This window comes from Orussus abietinus, unplaced genomic scaffold (genome assembly GCF_000612105.2).
Source record: "Orussus abietinus isolate OABI.00-Male unplaced genomic scaffold, Oabi_2.0 scaffold236, whole genome shotgun sequence".
Classification (NCBI taxonomy): domain Eukaryota; kingdom Metazoa; phylum Arthropoda; class Insecta; order Hymenoptera; family Orussidae; genus Orussus; species Orussus abietinus.
Window position 1 is genome coordinate 96,708 of NW_019396007.1, and position 18,120 is coordinate 114,827.

The 18,120-nt window shown below is 43.4% G+C and overlaps 3 protein-coding genes across 7 annotated transcripts; 1 reads left to right on the top strand and 2 right to left on the bottom strand.

Moving 5' to 3' along the window:
- Positions 1 to 43: 43 nt before the first annotated feature.
- Positions 44 to 8,641, top strand: LOC105703125 (calcium-binding mitochondrial carrier protein SCaMC-2-A). Of its 3 annotated transcripts, XM_012431262.2 has the most exons (10): positions 44 to 145; positions 220 to 501; positions 1,380 to 1,506; positions 1,622 to 1,709; positions 1,938 to 2,049; positions 7,199 to 7,357; positions 7,426 to 7,683; positions 7,760 to 7,927; positions 7,995 to 8,249; positions 8,329 to 8,641. In XM_012431262.2, exons 2-10 carry the CDS (start codon positions 307 to 309, stop codon positions 8,401 to 8,403), a joined length of 1,437 nt encoding a protein of 478 aa, XP_012286685.1. In that variant the 5' UTR covers positions 44 to 145; positions 220 to 306; the 3' UTR covers positions 8,404 to 8,641. The 3 variants fall into 3 exon arrangements, with proteins under 3 accessions (XP_012286685.1, XP_012286684.1, XP_012286686.1); XM_012431261.2 differs by having other exon boundaries at positions 94 to 501; XM_012431263.2 differs by lacking the exons at positions 44 to 145; positions 220 to 501; positions 1,380 to 1,506; positions 1,622 to 1,709; positions 1,938 to 2,049 and adding an exon at positions 3,454 to 4,505.
- On the bottom strand, positions 6,152 to 14,073 carry LOC105703127 (6-phosphogluconolactonase). 2 transcript variants are annotated; one of them, XM_012431276.2, is made up of 5 exons: positions 13,868 to 14,073; positions 13,290 to 13,490; positions 12,939 to 13,222; positions 12,762 to 12,869; positions 6,152 to 6,359 (listed from the first exon to the last, which is right to left on the bottom strand). In XM_012431276.2, exons 1-4 carry the CDS (start codon positions 13,986 to 13,988, stop codon positions 12,762 to 12,764), a joined length of 714 nt encoding a protein of 237 aa, XP_012286699.1. In that variant the 5' UTR covers positions 13,989 to 14,073; the 3' UTR covers positions 6,152 to 6,359. The 2 variants fall into 2 exon arrangements, with proteins under 2 accessions (XP_012286699.1, XP_012286697.1); XM_012431274.2 differs by lacking the exon at positions 6,152 to 6,359 and adding an exon at positions 11,427 to 11,608.
- Positions 14,074 to 14,594: 521 nt separating this feature from the next.
- On the bottom strand, positions 14,595 to 18,069 carry LOC105703143 (differentially expressed in FDCP 8 homolog). Of its 2 annotated transcripts, XM_012431295.1 has the most exons (8): positions 17,903 to 18,069; positions 17,408 to 17,794; positions 17,010 to 17,298; positions 16,560 to 16,730; positions 16,322 to 16,375; positions 15,945 to 16,186; positions 15,445 to 15,680; positions 14,595 to 15,358 (listed from the first exon to the last, which is right to left on the bottom strand). In XM_012431295.1, exons 2-8 carry the CDS (start codon positions 17,609 to 17,611, stop codon positions 15,103 to 15,105), a joined length of 1,452 nt encoding a protein of 483 aa, XP_012286718.1. In that variant the 5' UTR covers positions 17,612 to 17,794; positions 17,903 to 18,069; the 3' UTR covers positions 14,595 to 15,102. The 2 variants fall into 2 exon arrangements, with proteins under 2 accessions (XP_012286718.1, XP_012286719.1); XM_012431296.1 differs by lacking the exon at positions 16,322 to 16,375.
- Between the last annotated feature and the right edge of the window lie 51 nt (positions 18,070 to 18,120).

An 18,120-nucleotide genomic window follows, 5' to 3' on the forward strand; every position in this document is an offset into this window, starting at 1 on the left:
CGCTCAACCTGCGACCGTTCCAGCGACCCTGGAGAACCTGTACCGCACACCTTACATAACCAATCGACAGTCCATGGAGAAGGATCCTGGAATCACCTGGAATCGGACCGGCTGAGCTGCAACGCTCCAGGCTCGCCCTCTTGTCGTAATTCGCCATAACTTGCCGTTATTCCTCGTTATTCCTCGTTACTCCCCGTTATTAATCTCATTATCGGATAGTGGAAGCGAGGCGCATGCCGCATCTACCGCGCTGCTATTGACAGCCGCATTGACAGGGACGCCAAAGCGAGGTTAGGGTGCCCGAAGATGCCGTCCGGCGGCAGGAACGCCGCGACGCTCGGCGTCATGCCGCCCCACTACCTCCACGAGCTACCTGCCCAGGACGAGGAGAGACTCGGGAAGATCTTCCAGAAACTCGACCTCGACGGAAAGGGCAGGATCGATGTCCACGACCTCTCGAAGGCGCTCCACCAGGTCGGCGTTCACAAAAGATACGCCGAGGTGAGGATTTTTCGGGAAAGTTAACCTTCTTCCGTTTATAGCTTGGTATGTGTGCCGAGGTGCTGTTAGAGAACGGTTTTTAAGGGTTAATGGACTGGTTTATCCTCAAATCCCACTTTTGGGGTTAAGAGACGGTTTTTTAACCCTTTGCCGTTCCAGGTAGATGCGTCGACTGGGAGTAACTTCTCGAGGGTGAAACGTTAAGGTTTAATGTATGGACCTCGGAGATGGTGTAACCGAAGTTCTTTTGTGTAGAAGCTCAACGAGAGGAGTGGATTTTCCGCCTCTTCAATCGTTGTACTTTGGATAATGTTGCGTAATAAACATGAAGTTTTTAATCGTAATGGAAATCTGAAATCGAAGTTGCGTTAAATTACAATAGGAATAAAATCGTAGGTCTAATGTAGGAAAAAGTATGGAATTAAACGTAACGGATTTATGCGTGAAATATGTAGGATAAGTTTGTTGCATTTAAAAGACACGGGTAGCAACTATTGGTTATCGATCTAGCAATTATAAGTAGGAACTTACATTCCGCACTTTGGAACGATATATTCTTTATATAACGTAATTGTAGGGCTTCGGCAAGGTCGACGTCACGTAACAGCTGCCGCTGGTAAATCCAATTTATGTGAATGTAGTTTAACGTGTGAAATCATCCGTTACCAAAATAATGCAGATATAACCGATATTTATGACACGACATTTAAAAAGGGATGTGTATCTCGTTAGAACATAACCTAGATTTCTCCCAGCATGCACTGAATACTGATTTTCAACTGTTGTCACTTTTCACTTGTTTCTTTTTAACACTTTTCTGCGTGTCAATTGTCAGTTGCAACGAGTATGCGTGAATCAAGACGTATTTTACTTTCCAGAAATTCTTGGCCCAATCGGACAGGACGAAAAGCGGAGACATCAGTCTAGCTGAATTTATACACTATGTCCGAGAGCACGAGAAAAACCTGCGATTGCAGTTTACAGACCTCGACAAAAATAAAGATGGTGAGTTTTCAAAATAATCATTGGCAACGTCGTTTAAGGAATTCGATAGCCCTTCTTTTTTTTTTACAGTAGGTTTTTGCAACTAAACAGCGATGATAATTATTTTTCTTTGCAGGGAAGATCGATCTGGAGGAGCTGATAAGAGCATTCAAAGATTTGGGAATAGACATGGACCGGGGCGAAGCGACAAAATTGTTACAGAGGTGAGATCATTTCTCTTCTTTACTTGATCGTTGATCCTGAGAAACTGCTGAGGCTAACAAATCTAAGATTCGTTAGGAAAAATAGGTTATATAACCTGCTGCTAGCTGTCACTCCTCGTTACGGAATGTTACACTTAGTTTCTCCGATACCAACTACGCGAGATCAAACGTGAACGGTGAGTGTTTTCTTCAAGTCGATGGTAAAAATGGAACTTTTATTGTGTACAGGATGGATAAGGATGGAAGCCTCAACATCAGCTTTAACGAGTGGCGAGACTTTCTGCTCTACGCCCCTGGCACTGACATACACGAACTCATACAATACTGGCGACATTCGACGGTAAGCTTACTTTAACATCACTCAACATATCTGTTCTAGTAAAGGGCACAGACTTAATTTAGGTCGGTGTAACAGGGGATTGCGCTAATTCAGGATTAACTAATCGTAGTTTAAGGCCCTAAAAGTCTACGCGCACGGCCAAGGCCAGTGAAGAACGCGAAGGCGTGATTGGCCACCGAAGGGGGCTCGGCTTGTATCCGGGTGATGACGTAGCAGACATTCCGATAACCTTGATTATCAGCTGCTTTGCCCCTCTTCGAGCAGGCCGCGCCCCTTACCCCACCCCTGACCATTCCAAAGACCTAGAGCCGTCGGCCTCGGAGCACCGGACATGCGCTCACCCACTTTACCGACTTTCGAATGAAAACGCGCCGGCATTCCTTTACCTATCCGCCTATATGGAATCTACTCGCGTTTCTCCCCATGCTTCGCCCCCTGACCTCTCAATGTTTCCATTTTCTCGAGACGAGGGAAGCAAATGGTTCTAGCGTTGTCGGCGCGTCCAATCGGTGATGAAACCGCCGGCGATGTTGCATCAGCTCGAACGCAGGGATGACGTCACGCCGTCTCGGAATACAGTGCCCCTTGCTAGAGCAGCGTGTCAGTCGTGTTGACGAGACGGCCGCCATGTTGGATCGAACTCGATCGATTATTCACACAGAAGCCTGGCAGACGACTTCATTAGTCGATACGGAACGTATACGGAACGGATACGGATAGGACGTGGGTAAATCGACCTTTATACGGATCCAAGTTCACGTCTGGTGTACTGACCCCGCGATGCCTCGATTGCGAAATAACGTTTTTTTTTCTTTTTTTAAAGACACGCGCGAGAATTGCGATCGTCTGGCCGCGGAAAGTCGGGGACCGATTACGCAAGGTAATTCCGCAGGTCGTTCCGCATACGCGGATATTATTTGCATAATCAGCGCAGGGAGACGAAAGCTCCGGATCCGCGCTTTGTCCTCTCTTATCAGGGAGAGCTGCACTCGGCATTGCGAAATTCCTATCGCTCATTGGCGGCTGATAACGCCCCGGCTTTTCGAGATATATGCAGAAATCGAATCGAAGTGGCTTTAAAAAAAAAAATAAGAGACGGTGATTACAGGTAATCGCGATGTTTATCGACTTTCTGAGGAAAAACGTGTACCAAGGTTTATACATGTTAGAGGGACTGGAATGGGCCTGGAGTGAAACTTTTTAACGATTAACATAAAGTGCACGCTCGACGTGAGATCGGCGAGACCTTTCGAGGTCCTCTCTCGAAAAAAGAAATGTGGTAACGCCGAAAGCGAACGCGAATAGTGAAAGGTATCACTTGGTATTCGCACGAGCTCGCCGCGGGGGGTCCCCAACGTCGCCGGATTATCCGTTAAATGGCTCTCCCCCCAAACTTTCGGAGAAATCGGCAATTCCAAGCCGACCGTCGGTGATTATCACATTTCCCGAGGAAACTTTGGTAATGCCGTTTCCTCGAAAAGTGAGGGGCCTCGTCGCTACGCCGAGTCCGAAAGTGCGAGGTGGGCCCTTTTCGAGGGACGCGCCGCCATGACACTTGGGACCCCCTTACGGCATATCTTACTTCGATTTCTTTGCAATTACTATACGACTCAAGTACTGTATTTAGTACAATACCTAATATATAATTCTACACGGTTATCGAAATAAAATCTTTTTCACCCGCGTCGATGAAATTTCCCGAAAGGTCTCGCTTAACCTTAAACGTCGGAGGCTCGCACCGTTCTGTCATAAATTCCGGGGAGCGTGCGAGCGCATTCCGACGCGGTCGTGACGTCACGCGGTGAGGGGGGTTCCGGCGCATTCGCCGACAGCGTCGACTGAGTCACGCGCCGTCAGTCGGGCCAGACGCGTTCCCGGAGACGGTGTGCGGAAGCCCCGTGAGTGGGGTCGTCGAGACCGGCCTCCAGTTTTTTCAACGACCTCGGTATAACGGCCCCCTCGAGAGTCGACGCGAAAGTTCTCACCTAACCTATCGCACCCCACGTGTTTCGGATCCCTTGTCGAAATTGGCTTTTATCATTCGTCGTCTGTATCCTCGAGCGATCCTAACCTGCCTTGTGGTGCACCGACCTTGGTCGAAGCTCACACTAGTTCCTTAGAGTCCACGGTTCGCCTGTTGCATCGGGATCTATCGACTTTGGTCGGTCGCGTCGCCAAGGTTCGAATTATACCCGGGGGTGCGCTAGTGTCTATCGGAAGTGCACCTCGCCTAACCTACTGCCCGCGCGAGGTCCACCGACCTCGGTCGGCTCGCCGAGGAGTCCAGATATACCTAGACCCGTCCAGGCTCCTCGGAGCTACGGACCAAGGTTGTGCTAATCGAACTAGAGGCGCCTCGGCCCTCTTCCCTGGTCATGCTGAGGCAGGAGAATATCGGGACCAGCTCCCAGGTCTGCGAGGACTTCCTCCACGTTTACCATGACCTGCTGCAACGAGTAAGTCAGACCCGGAACGCGATTTCATAACCTATCAATTTTAGTTAGGTAAACTAATACGTGTATCCGTTATTATAAAAATATGGTGATATACGAAGATGAGGAACGAAGAAAGTCACGGCTGTTGATCGTGTATTTAAAAGGCTCAGTGTTTTTTTTACCATCGATGGATTTCGATCTGAATTGTGGATCTCCTGGACTTTTCTTTTTGCCGATGAAAGTTTCCTGTTGATGACCCGAACTTGTTGAGGTTTTCCCCCGTCGGATCCGGCTTGTGACGAAGAAAAGGCGAGCGCGAAACCAAGACCTGGATATCATCCGCAGCCATCTTGAAGGCGCGATTCCGTCGCCATTCGAGAACAATGCGGATATCCGAGGGAATCCTCGCCTTGGAGTTTACATCGAGCACCCAGGAGGTGGCCGGATACTCTTCGAGGTCTCAAGATGACGACAAGACTGGACAATTTGTTAATATTCTTTTAAACCAGTTGCAGAACGTTTATGTATTTGCGGTACCTAAGGTACAATAAACTGTAAAATAAATTAATGCAATAAAGAAACTTATTTAACGATAACAATGAGTACGTTTAATTAGACGAGCGTGTCTAGCGAACCCCCTCTAATCGCCTATTCTCCTGATGCACCCTTGAAATTGTTGCCCGGGAGAGAAACTCTGTGCCACCTCCTTGGTTATCCTATGTTCCCGTTAGAAATCGAAAATTTCAACCCCTAAAATGTATGCCTGGGGGGGAGCTCCGTGCCAGCTCACGTGGACGAAGGATCAGGAACGGGCTATTAGAGGGTTCGCTAGACATGCTCGTCTAATTAAAATCATTGTTATCGTTTAAAAAGAATATTAAGAAATTGTCCAGTCTTGTCAGCTCCTTCTCTCGTTTCTTTCATTCTCGTTCTGACATTGGGCTCGGGACCAGGAAGAAGCTGTAGTTGGCATTCAGCCCTGAGGTTTTCGCTTCCTTTTGGACGGCTTTCAGTCTCTCGTTGGCTCTTACGGCCGCCGGATTGAATTAACGCGCCTAGTTACTTCGGCCTCTTATCAAATAATTGTCCTACGATAAGCCGACGCCATGGATACCTTGGACAATCTAGACAGCGACTTCTTTCTCGAGATATACGTCAAGTTAAGTATTCGCAAGGTGTCTTTGAGGTTAGGGGGCCCCATTTAAGGTGAAGTGAAACACGTAGAGGAACTAGATCGACGTCGTAAAAAGGAGCTCTCTAAATACTTGCGTCGCCGACTTTGGTTTTTATATCAACACCTTAAACGAGACTTTTTTTTGTTAATCGCAATTGAACAGACCTTGTACGGCAATTTATATTTTTTTGGAATAAGGTCGATTGTCTCGGACCGCAGTTTCATCGGTCTAGTGACCGCAGGTTTTGAATTTCGCGGTTTTTCTCCATTCTAAGACCCTGAATCCCGGAAAACAATTATTGTAAACAATACTGATAAACAATACTCTACAAGATTCTACTTCTATGTACTGATTACGAATCCGTAGTCTACATTTTAATAAGCAAAATTGCCGTACAAGTTTATCCAGAAATACGTGTTTCATAAACAGCTTATTTTGTCTTGCTATTGTTTAAACATCCTTCGAGGCAGGATAATTATTCGCTACGTTTGCTCTCAGCTGGGAATTAAATCTTCAATCGTAGGAATCCTTACATAACTTATAGATAATTACAGTCGAGTGATTACAACAAGGTACAAATAAATGAACAATTGCGACATCGCTTTCTATGGTTTCAATTAATTAAAGGCGGCTTCTTCGACGTGGCGTAATTTCTCCTGGATTCCATTTCTTATCGGGTTTCCTCTGGTTCGAGTCGACTCTGCAGAACATTGTTTGAAAAAATATTAATAATACAACCTTAAATAAATATAGTCGGTGCACCCAGTTAGTAGAAAAGTTTTATAAACATTTTCACGCTTCGCATATATAGAATGACCCTTGCATATCGCCTTAAAAATGATCCTGAAGCCCGTAAAATTCGTTGTGAACATTTCGAACAAGTTTCATGCGCCTTAAGGTGCCTTTGGCTACTAAGCACGGTCAGGGGAATTTCGCCCTAATGTCGAGATGGCTCCGTGTACAAAGTGTGTGAGTAATCGGAATATTTATTTCCGATGTACTCTTCTTGGTTTAGACTCGTTAACCATTTAAACGGAATCCTTGGGACTCGCCAATCAAATTATCGGGCTCCTCTTTTGATAAGATCGACAATGAGATTTGTACATATGTCGCGGTACGGATAAAATTAACTTTATTCCTTGGCACGAGAGAACGACCTTCCCCTCTGCCTCGTGATCTCCGAATCCTCAGAATCTGATGGCATGCACCATTGCCTAACTTTTGCCACGTGTTAAAGAAAATTCAAAGCATGCCTTAAGCCGTAACGAAATCCTCCTGTATAAATATTAACAGGAATAGAATGAATAAATTAATTTAATATGGAATGGAATTTACAGTGACGTGAATTCACGTCAGCGGTCTGCGAATGTGTTAATACAACTTTTCTCCAAACTTTAACACGTGACAATAGACTTCTCAACAAAGGTCTTGAAACTCCCTAGATAAAATTTGTTCAAGAAGAAAAAATGTTTATTTAGCCCGAACGAGGAGGAAAAAAGGGACTTATTCCGCTTTAAGCATGTTTTCTGGTTTTTACAGTACATGGACATCGGGGAGGACATGGGAGTGCCGGACGATTTTACGACCAGCGAAATGGTCTCAGGGATGTGGTGGCGCCACCTGCTGGCAGGTGGCATCGCAGGCGCCGTCTCTCGGACGTGTACAGCACCGTTGGATCGGATAAAAGTCTACCTGCAGGTAATTCAAACTTTCGACTCGGCCGTACACTTTTCGAGGGAGGCCCTAATCGGGATTTCCTTTGACAGGTTCACGGGACAAGGCATTGCAATATCATGAGCTGCTTCAGATACATGCTGAGGGAAGGCGGTGTCTTAAGCTTGTGGCGAGGAAACGGCATAAACGTACTTAAAATCGGCCCGGAGACCGCGCTCAAGTTCATGGCCTATGAACAAGTGAAGAGGTCAATCAAGAGAGACGACAGTCGAGAGCTGGGAATCTACGAGAGATTTCTCGCAGGCTCATTGGCTGGAGGAATAAGCCAATCGGCTATATACCCGCTCGAGGTTTATTTCATTATATCATTATTAATCGATTTTAATAGGTTAGAATATAATATCATTTTCCGGGGTTTGCTTTCAGGTGCTAAAGACTCGGTTGGCTCTCCGGAAAACCGGGGAGTTTGCCGGCATTTTGGATGCCGCGAAGAAGATTTATCGCCAGGCTGGTTTCAAGACGTTTTACAGAGGCTACGTTCCCAATCTCATTGGTATACTTCCATACGCGGGGATCGACTTGGCTGTGTACGAGGTATAATTAAACTTTAACCCCCTGTACAAATGTACTTGGCGAGACGCTTTGACACTTTTATTCCCAGACGCTGAAGAATAGTTACTTACGAACCCACGGTAAAAACGAGCAGCCCGCGTTTTGGCTGCTCCTGCTCTGCGGAACGGCCTCGAGTACGGCAGGACAAGTATGCTCGTACCCGCTAGCTCTAGTCAGGACTCGGTTGCAAGCCCAAATATCACCCACCAGACATCCCAACACGATGGTCGGGGTCTTCCAAGACATCGTCCACAGGGAGGGATTCCGCGGGTTGTATCGCGGCTTGACGCCAAACTTTCTAAAGGTGGGTTCACAAGTCTGATACAAGTCCTCGAGGAAGAGGAATTGTCTTCCAAAAAATGTCTTTCTCGTATTTTCCACAGGTCGCCCCTGCGGTGTCCATCAGTTACGTGGTATACGAGCACTTCAGGCAGGCACTGGGTGTCAACATGACGTGATAATCGCACACACTAGGGGCTATTAATTCTATTTAAATTATTACACCATTTTACGGAGATACCTACGATTACTCAGCACGTTATATGGGACCGAGCAGGCGGGCCTGCGTCCTCAGCTTCTCCTGCCAGGACTCTCGCAACTTTATTTATTGGCCCGATCGCCTCGTTTTCACGGTCTGTACTCTCTCTCTCTCTCTCTCTCTCTCTCTCTCTCTCTCTCTCTCTCTCTCTCTCTCTCTCTCTCTCTCTCNCTCTCTCTCTCTCTCTCTCTCTCTCTCTCTCTCTCTCTCTCTCTCTCTCTCCCCTCTTCTACTCTCTCACATATTAACGCATTCGCGACCGCTGACGTGTATTCACGTCCATGACGTCACACGATACAAGTTTGCGGCAACCAGTTACAGAATTTCATTCATTTCGCCGTTATTACGTATATTCGGGAAGTATAAACGGGAAAAGAAAGATTTGCCGGTCGCGAATGCGTTAAACTGCGGATCGTTGCTATCCGATGGAAGAAGATATTAATACAATTAATTGTAAAATTAAATAATCGCTTAAGTTACGTGCATGCGTGCCCTCGCAGAAAGAGTATATAAACAATTAGGGCCTTTTTGCATCTTCTCCTCCCATCGGCCAGGCCGATTAATTAATCTATAAACAATTAGGGAGAGTGGCAAATCCCGAGAGCACGTGCAATCGATTATATTCCCTGTTCTAAACAATTAAATTTATGTCATTTAAGTACTTTTTTATTATTATTTTCGGTATAAGAGAAACCTCTTGACTCGGATATATTTTCTTTTCCACCTATTTTCATTAATATTCATATTAAATAATTATATCCAACTATAAAGGCGATTTAATAAAGCACCTTGCACCTTCCGGGAATATTGATAACCAGTGCGGGATATCATTTCACGGTACAAAGTATTAAAAGAAAAATAAAAAGAAAGGTCCGACTTTAAACCGAGATCCTCCGATATCTCTTATCAAAGATTATATCCCCCCCAAATTCCGATATAACGAAATAAAAGAATAAATCCGATCCGTGCTCTCGGCGAATGCCTACAAAGCGAATCCGCGGAGGCGTCGACGATTCTCTATTTTTCTTTATATTCATTTTTTCCCTGCCCTTTCCCCCCTTTTTTCTTTTATTTTCGATAACCTCGAACGCTTATTTTGCCGTGTGGTTATTCTACAAAAAAAAAAAAAAAGAAAAGAAAAGCAGGCCCGGGGATTTATTAGTTTGGATATCAGGTCGGTGGGAAAAGTAATGCCGTTTCTAACACGTGACGGTAGGTGTGAAAGGGCGTCAATACTTATCCGGCGCCTTGTAAGGCGAAAATGAAATTTAAAAACTTCCACGCGGGCCTGCTAACGGATTGACTGATTAGAGAATCGAGGACTCTGATACGTAGACCGAGTTATGCTCTGTGATAAGTAAGACTAGACGTGTGAAAATTGACCCGCGATTCAGCGAGAGGAAAGAAGGTTAGCTCAAAGAAATCAAAACTTACCAGGAAGCCCAGATTGCACCGATCACTGGATGCGCGTTTTAAAGCCGCGGTTTTACGTAACGTCGTATTTCTCGAGCATCAACGAGGGCTTCTACTAAAGACTTTTGAATTCTTTGATACGATTAAGTACCTCTTAGTCTCCTTTAGCGCCTACAGTGCATGCAATCGGCTACTTTTTCTCCGAAAGATTTGGCGCCGCCGTTTCCAAGATGGCCGCCAGCGCCCCCTAGATAACTTAACCCCACGCGATGGCATTTACGTGTTCCAATTAACCTAAGAATGTCCCAGTCAGGAAATTGCGTGCGAGCATGGCATTTGTTGGGAAAAGGGTAAAGCACGATTATTTCAGCGGCTCCGAAAATGCGCGACCGAAAATATGCTTTTATACACGTTTATAGGTTAGCTTACTGCGGGAACGAGACGTGGACATGACTCCGCAGAGGGACGTTGGATCCCTCTCTATATCTCTCCCTGTTCTCTGGTCTTTTCCATTTTTAGTTCTTTTATACGACGTCCGTGCACCACGAGTGACTTTTTTCGTTTTCTCCTTTTTCTTTTCCCTTTTCTACGGATCAACTGTGAAGTAGTATAAGGAGACATAACGTCTATGGTCGTTTTCACAGAAAGAAGAAAAGAGACAAAAAAAATCCGAAAATCTTGAAGTGGGGACGATTTCGATATACATGACGTCCTATCTCCTTATACTAATTCCCGGGATGAACAAACATAATTTATTGATGTATTATATAGACTCAGTTCCTAGGGAGGCAGCGAGAGGGCGCCAGCTCCTCGTATGCGATCGGTGGTGCGTGCGCGCATGTGTGTGTGATGTGTGACGTGTGTACATTTGCCTACGTAATGCGCATTGTGTAACGGTGACTTATTCTGCAAAGCAGAATGTACTTCAGATTTGTTAAATCTATCTATGTAAGAATTGAATATACGCTCGTACATCTTTCCGTGTTTCTCTGTATCTTCTCTCTTTTTCTTGCTCTATTACTGTACGCCATTTTTCTTCCCCTGCGCCCGCGCGGGACGTATGAAAAAGTCACCAAAGATTATCTTTCGTAATTACTAAACAGTACAAATATACGTTCGCGACGACTCGGGTGGATTTACATATTTCGTCGCATCTCACTTCCTGGGAGTCGATTCTGTAACTCTAATCTAATGAAAATGCTTTACGTGAGCATCTCCCGCGATTCTGGACCTACGTCACTACGATGAAAATGTGAGAAACCTCACGTGAGACTAGTCACCGAGATCTCGCATTTTCACTCGGCGGATATAAAATCAGGTAAATAAATTCGCCTGATGTGAAAGTGCGAGAAATGAGCACTCTCACCAAAAGTACAGAATCGACCCCCTGCGTACGATTTAATATATCCCCAGGATTAGTAAGAAAGAGAAAAAAAAGAAAGAATCACTATGAAACGCAGAAAGCGAAATAAACACTTTCGAACTGCCTTAATCGAACCGAGTGGTCGACTAATTAAAAGTTCGAAAATGTTTTAAGGTTATGTTACATCTGCGGTGCCCAGTAAGATTTATTATTCCTCAAGTGCAATACACGTCGACGGCCCTGAGATGTCTGCCTCTCGTTATCGCCACGTTGCCCAATTGTTTTCATTCGCAAACGCCCTCCTATCTGTTATCACTCGGTTCTTATCGGCCTGGGAATTAATTATCACCTAGAAATAAAGTTAAACCTCCGTTTCGCAACCAAACAAGTCCGCGAGAACGTTTTGGGCGGTGTAAAAAAAAAAGAGAAATCCCGCAAAAATCAATTGAAAAAGCTTCCTTAACTCTCTCCAACTAAATCATTATATTAAAACTAGACTTGAACCTCGGTGCGTTAAGGGGACATGAAACTGTCGCCAGAGGCCTCGCTTATGAAGCTTTTCTCCTAACTAAATCTACCGAATAGCTTCCAACTTGACGATATGCAAATATTAAAGCTATAAGGAAGATCCCGACACCGGTGACATTTTTTGAAAAATTTCTTTAAAGACATTTCCAATATTTCTTATAGAAATTCAGATTTAATGGGTGTCGGGAGGTTCCTTAGAGCCTTCGCATTAATATTCCAAAGTTGGATTCACGTTTCGGTGCACCCAGTTTGGAGGAAAGCTTCAATGATTGAGCTTTCCACTGCCACTTTCACATCCCCTCAACGATTATAACCGATTTCTTTTATTTACAGTGCGAATCTAAGTATACGCGTCGTGGAAATCATCACAGAGAGGGCTTTTCTTCTCGTTCCGTTTTTCCTACTTCCCGACGAAACGTTAAAAGAATTTACTCCCAAAAGGTTTTCCAATAACGCGTGAAAATAATCTACGAACCGACAGTCTCAACGGTTGCGGCGCCTCAGGTCCGCGTTAAAAATCACGTGTAAAAAAATCAACGTTATTATAAAAAAGGAAATAAAGCTAAACTTAATATCTCGACCTTAAGGCGTTTGCGTGACTCTTTCTGGCCTCCCTCGCCTCATGGTTCCCCATTTTTCAGGAAACGCAGCTCATGATCTTTGCATCTGTATGTCTCTAATGTTTCCTCATCTCCAAGTAACGCAGTTCGTGATCGACGCGCACTAGAGTGACGATTTCTCATCCACGAGGTCGCACCGATCCGCCTCTCGAGGTGGATCGGTGCATTATCTTAACCCTTTAATATTTCAATATATTATCTGCCTACCTATTTAGTCTATATATTATATATAAAATAATTGTTTGTATGTATATATATAAAATTGTTGCCGCCTCGAGAGCGTCCTGCGGCGACGCGATATAAGGTGGAATATAATAAGCTTCCTTGGAGCGTAGCCACAATTTGAGGTTATACTTAAGAATCCAACTGCTTCGCTGCGTCTTCATCAAGGATCCAGTATAACTGTCCGTTGGTTGGCTGCACTCGACCCGCTGGCAGGTTCTCCTTGTCCTTCAGGATGCGCTGTGAACATTTACGTCTCGTGGTTTTGTGACGCTCGGTTATTAACTCTAATGCTTAAAATATAATTACCTTGATCATGTTGGCCTTTCCAGATCCCGTGATCGGGAAAGCACAGACTTTAGCATTATTAATCACTGGGAAAGTGAGGGTGATTCTAGACGGCGGTGGCTTAGGCGAATCATTGATCGGCGCAACCCAGAGACTCGTCTCGTCCAGTAACCGATGGTTCGGGAACAAGGAACAAGTGTGTCCGTCAGGGCCCATGCCCAACAAGAGCAAGTCGAACCTCGGTAAACTGTCCGGTGGGAAGTAAACTGACATCTTCTTGATGTAGTCCTTTGCTGCTTCCTCGGCTAGAAAAGATACGCTATATAATAAACGTTATCGATACCTTTTACATAATATTAGCAGTCGTCTTACCTGAGAGATCGGGATCGATTCTTATAAACTGATCCTCGGTGACTGGGATTTTCGGTAGCAAGTGTTTCTTGTACTCTCCGTAAGTCGAGTCGCCGTGATCTAACGGAACGACTCTCTCGTCGCAGAAGAAGAATCGCCATTTACTCCAATCGGTCGTTATGCTCGGCAGACCTTCCGCCAAGAGATGCACCATGGAGCTTCCTGCAGATAACGAGATCGATAAATTATCCAGTTAAATATTCTAAGCCTCCGCGGTCTCAGAGTTTCTTAAATTTATTCTCGCTCTCGATATCTACGACATTTCGGAGCTAATACCATATATGATAAACCCTCGATCACATTTCTACAGCGAGACGCAAGGGAGATTTGAATTGTAAATTAATGAGAATTCATGAAAATCAATTAAATAAAATTAAAATTATGATGACACATTCCATCTACGTCTACAGTCTATTTTAATGCCGCTGACTTTTCCGACTTTACGCGGAAATTATTCGAGACTTTGCGGGGAAATTACATGCCGCAATAACGAAAGGTTATGGCGGTTAGATTCGCGCAAGGAAGATACGATACGGCACCTGATAAACCAATTTTAAAGATGTCATCTAACGCGATCGCCTCGTTTGCGGTTTTCTCAACGATCGCGCACAGACGTTTCGCTACGCTAGAAGAGTCGGACTCGATTAATGTCTGCGCCATCCTAACAAGAGTTTTAAATCGGTATAACCTCTTCTGCGGACAACCGTCCACGAACGACCTTTCCAAGAAATGTCAACGATTGCGTTTTCACAGCGGAGAAAGATAGGCGACTGAGTTGAATCGCTATAACCTTAAAAATCGATGGCTCTGAATTGAGATAATTGGTTGGTTTAGTCTTCGCGTGGGGCGCCACGGTCGAAGTTCCATCAGTTCATTCAAATTGGACGAGATGCACACGTTAACTACGTTTCCATTATACTCGAAATCCGGAATTAATTGGGTCTGAATTTAGTAAATTCGAATTTAAGGGATTTATGAAACCACTTAAACTCTGATTAACTAGTTTATCATATAGTAAATCACTTCAAATTTCAACACAGGGCGTCTATTACGTAAAGTTTTTCGTGGTGAAAATGCGAGACCATTCATATAGCGAGTACGTAATTCTGGGAATAAACCCACGTGAGATGAAAATGTGAAAAGTGAGCGCTCTCGTAAAAAATACGTAATAAATGCCCTGAAGACAGAGGCCCGGAATTAATTATTTCAACTATTGCGCGGAGAATAAAAAAGCGGCATTATTTAAACTACGGAACTAGACCTAAACCACTCGTACATGTCTTTATTAAAACACCTTCCCATTTAATAATTTAATATCGTTCACTAATTCGTAGCTTTTCCTTGAAGTTTTGTTTTAACAGATCTCTCAAACTAATAACAATGAAATAGAAATTAAAACTTTAACTGCCTACAAAACCTTAAGTGCACAAAATTGCGACGTAACATTTTGGTAAGATTAATCGAAAGCCCAGCGTACTGGTGAACTAACGCAACTCACTAACTGAACTAGCACTCCATAAATTCCATGGAAAAACTCATCGCTAAACTCAGAGCTGCACGTCGAACTACACGAATAACTCTAACTATGTACAGCTCCATTTTTGGATCAGAAATCATCTATAAACCAATACAAAATATACATCGTATATACAGTTAATTCGCACCCTTAAATTTCACCGATGTAAGCCTTAACAAAGCGAAGGATAATCAGTATATTAGTATCTAATCGGGTTGCATTGTCTGAGATGGAAAATTAATGCACGGAGATAGTAGTTTAAGGGCTGCGATCATCCGATGAAGTTTGGCCTTTACCTTTTTCCTCTTCTCCGTTCTTCTCAATGATCGACTCGGTATTTCCTTCCGATTCTAGAGCATGTCTTCGTTGAATTCTCGCACATCTTGGACAAGTGTGATTGCGTTTCGCCCAACAAACTCTATGGTGAACTGCTGTGCAATCCAGACAAGAGATTGTATTGTGACCCCATGGATAAATGACTTCATCGTTCCCACACAATTCACACAAATGGCCCCTTCAAAAAGAGGGCATAATTAATAAACAGACAGCCAGTTCTCAACATTTAAAAGTTACACGCCTTACTAGTAACTCCGTGCTTACCTCGCTTTGCACAATTTACATATTTCAGTGATGTGGCTGTTCATGGAATCATAAGCTGTCCTAATTTCACTCAGAAGAACTCCACTTTGAAGATCGGCTAAGTCCCTCAGGGAATAGGTGTCCTGACTTTCTATTAAATGCGTTCGGAGTACACATTTCCAGGGCAAACCTTGAGTCTGGGCTTTCGGACAGGATACTAAATAAGTCTTCATCATCTGCAGCTCTGCCCGTAATTTCTAAAAATTATAAAAATCTGATGAATTATAGAAACATCCCTATGCTCAATGTTTACTGGCCTATTTTCTTTTAAACATGTTTACGATAACTATCTTCAGTAACAGGCAGATTGATGAGTTTTCCTCATTATAATTCCGGATATAAATTCCAAATTATTAGGCTTTCAGATTCCACGATACAAAATATTACACTCCGTGATTCGTAGTTGTCATATTTGAGGTTAATTCATCCGTTGAGGTAACCTCTGTCACTTTCATATTTACCTTAATAACCAATAAATCTGGAATCAGTGTAAATAACTTTGGATTAAGTTGCTCCAGCTGGAGAACCGGTCTCTCCTCGAGCAAAGCCAATAATTGAGCAGCAGCTCGGCACACTCGACGTGGTTCCATGTCCCAGTTCCTGACAACTCTTGCCGGAATCATTGCCATAGTGTTCCAGTGGCACCGTTGGCAATAATACAATCCAGTGTAATCGCAAAGACGCGGATCTACCCATGCAGTATCTGCAATATCACAACGACACATTTGTAATGGAAAGAAATTAAAAGAAAAATACTTTGCTCCATTCTAAACGTTCTCACTATTTTCAGTAATTTCTACGTCGCTATTGCTTTACGTTACTTCTAGTAGAACAATACCTGGATACTTGAAAGGACTTCCGAAACATGATACCAATAATCCTTCTGCGAGTGCTTGCAATGTAAAATTTCATTAGAGCTATTGAAAATATTCAGACGCTTTGGAAAAATTTAATAAACAATAAACGTGAAGCATATTCTTTCTGTCTTGAAGTATTTCAAAGTGAATAATTATATCGGCAGTTTTAAAAATCTGCACGTGGGGGAATTAAATTTAATATGATTGTGACGGACTTACTAAATGTTATTTTGGCATTGCATTCTGCGCATCGATATCCTTGCGCCGAAAGTCCTTGCTCTGGGCAAATGTCCATTGTGTTGTTGTAGCCACCAGTCTCGCTTGCGATGACATGTACGCAGACTCGACAAATGTTGTTCAGGCATTTCCAGTGGCAACAGAATCCGCAATCTCAATCGTTATCATTAACATTACTATAAGTTGGTAAATAGTTCCAGGAAAATGGTTAATATTCACTTAGCGCAGAATTGGACACCATTGTTATTCAAATTAATCGATAAGTTCATTACTTAATCATGTCTAATCAAATGTTTAGATACCCAATTAATGTCTGTCCAAGTCTGATTTGACGATGCTCTACTTATATTTAATATTAAGTTGTTATTTCAAATGAATTATCATGGAAAAGCTAAACCATTTCTTGAACTTTTAATAATTAATGTAATTTACCACTACAAATGTACCACGACTGCAAAACTGTCCAGATAGTGCCACTGCAATGATCGCAGTAAACTGGCCCACTGTTGATATAATGTTTCTGGGGAACCAAATGATGTCCGAGAACAACGCATGTTTCGAGTACCGTCTCATCAGGCGATCCCCGTAACTCTTGAACTCTTAGACGAAGCTCGATTAAACGTCTTACGAGCCATTTCCTTTCCTCGGAGCATTCCGTGCTCTCTAATACTAACTGTTTACATTTCCCAGCCATTTCTTGAAGTTCCTCTTGTGTCGTTGCCTACAAAATAAGAATTTCGTTAATCGATGCATATTCAAAATTCCCAGCATTGATTATGTATTACTTGAACTATTAATCTCTATTAACGAGTCGATACAATATATTATACCTTTGAAAATGAGAGCAAGGTCTCTACAGACTTTAACGTTCGGGGTATCGTCGTCTTACTATCAGAGCTGTCATCAGCATCCCCAGTGACATAATCAGACGAGGATGACGGAGACGACGCCATAGTTCCGGATTCACTGGTTCTCGTTCTTGGATCGACGGGACAGTCCTGGCTCGAACTAATTCCAACTTTTACTTCTGCCATTGTATATTATCTCACAACTCTATACTTCTCTAATCTCAATTAACAAAACATGTAGGACGTCGATGCACTAACGGATGCTTCGACTCTCGGATAACCTTTAAAGAAATTGTGTGGTCACAATTTCTCTGAGTATGGAAATTCAAGATTAATATCAATGGTCTCAGCGAATTCATTTCAAGGTCCCTGAAAATGAAAAGAATTTATTAAAGCAGCTTTCTCTTTTAGGTTATAATTCCCCCGATGCGAATTTTGTTGTCAATTAACCTAACACAAAAGTTATTATCTTCGTACCATTTTCTGTCGTTACTGCAATAGTTGAAAAATGTTCGCACATATCACGTTCATTGTTTATTGATAGAAAAAGAGAGAAAAGAGATTGGATTACGTTTCCTTTGGTTTTCATGGCACACACACATACTACTGCATAAATACATGCACACGTGCCATGCAACTGGTTACGTATCGTGTCGGAAGAGGTTAGGAAGAAAATTCCAGTATAAATTTTTCTT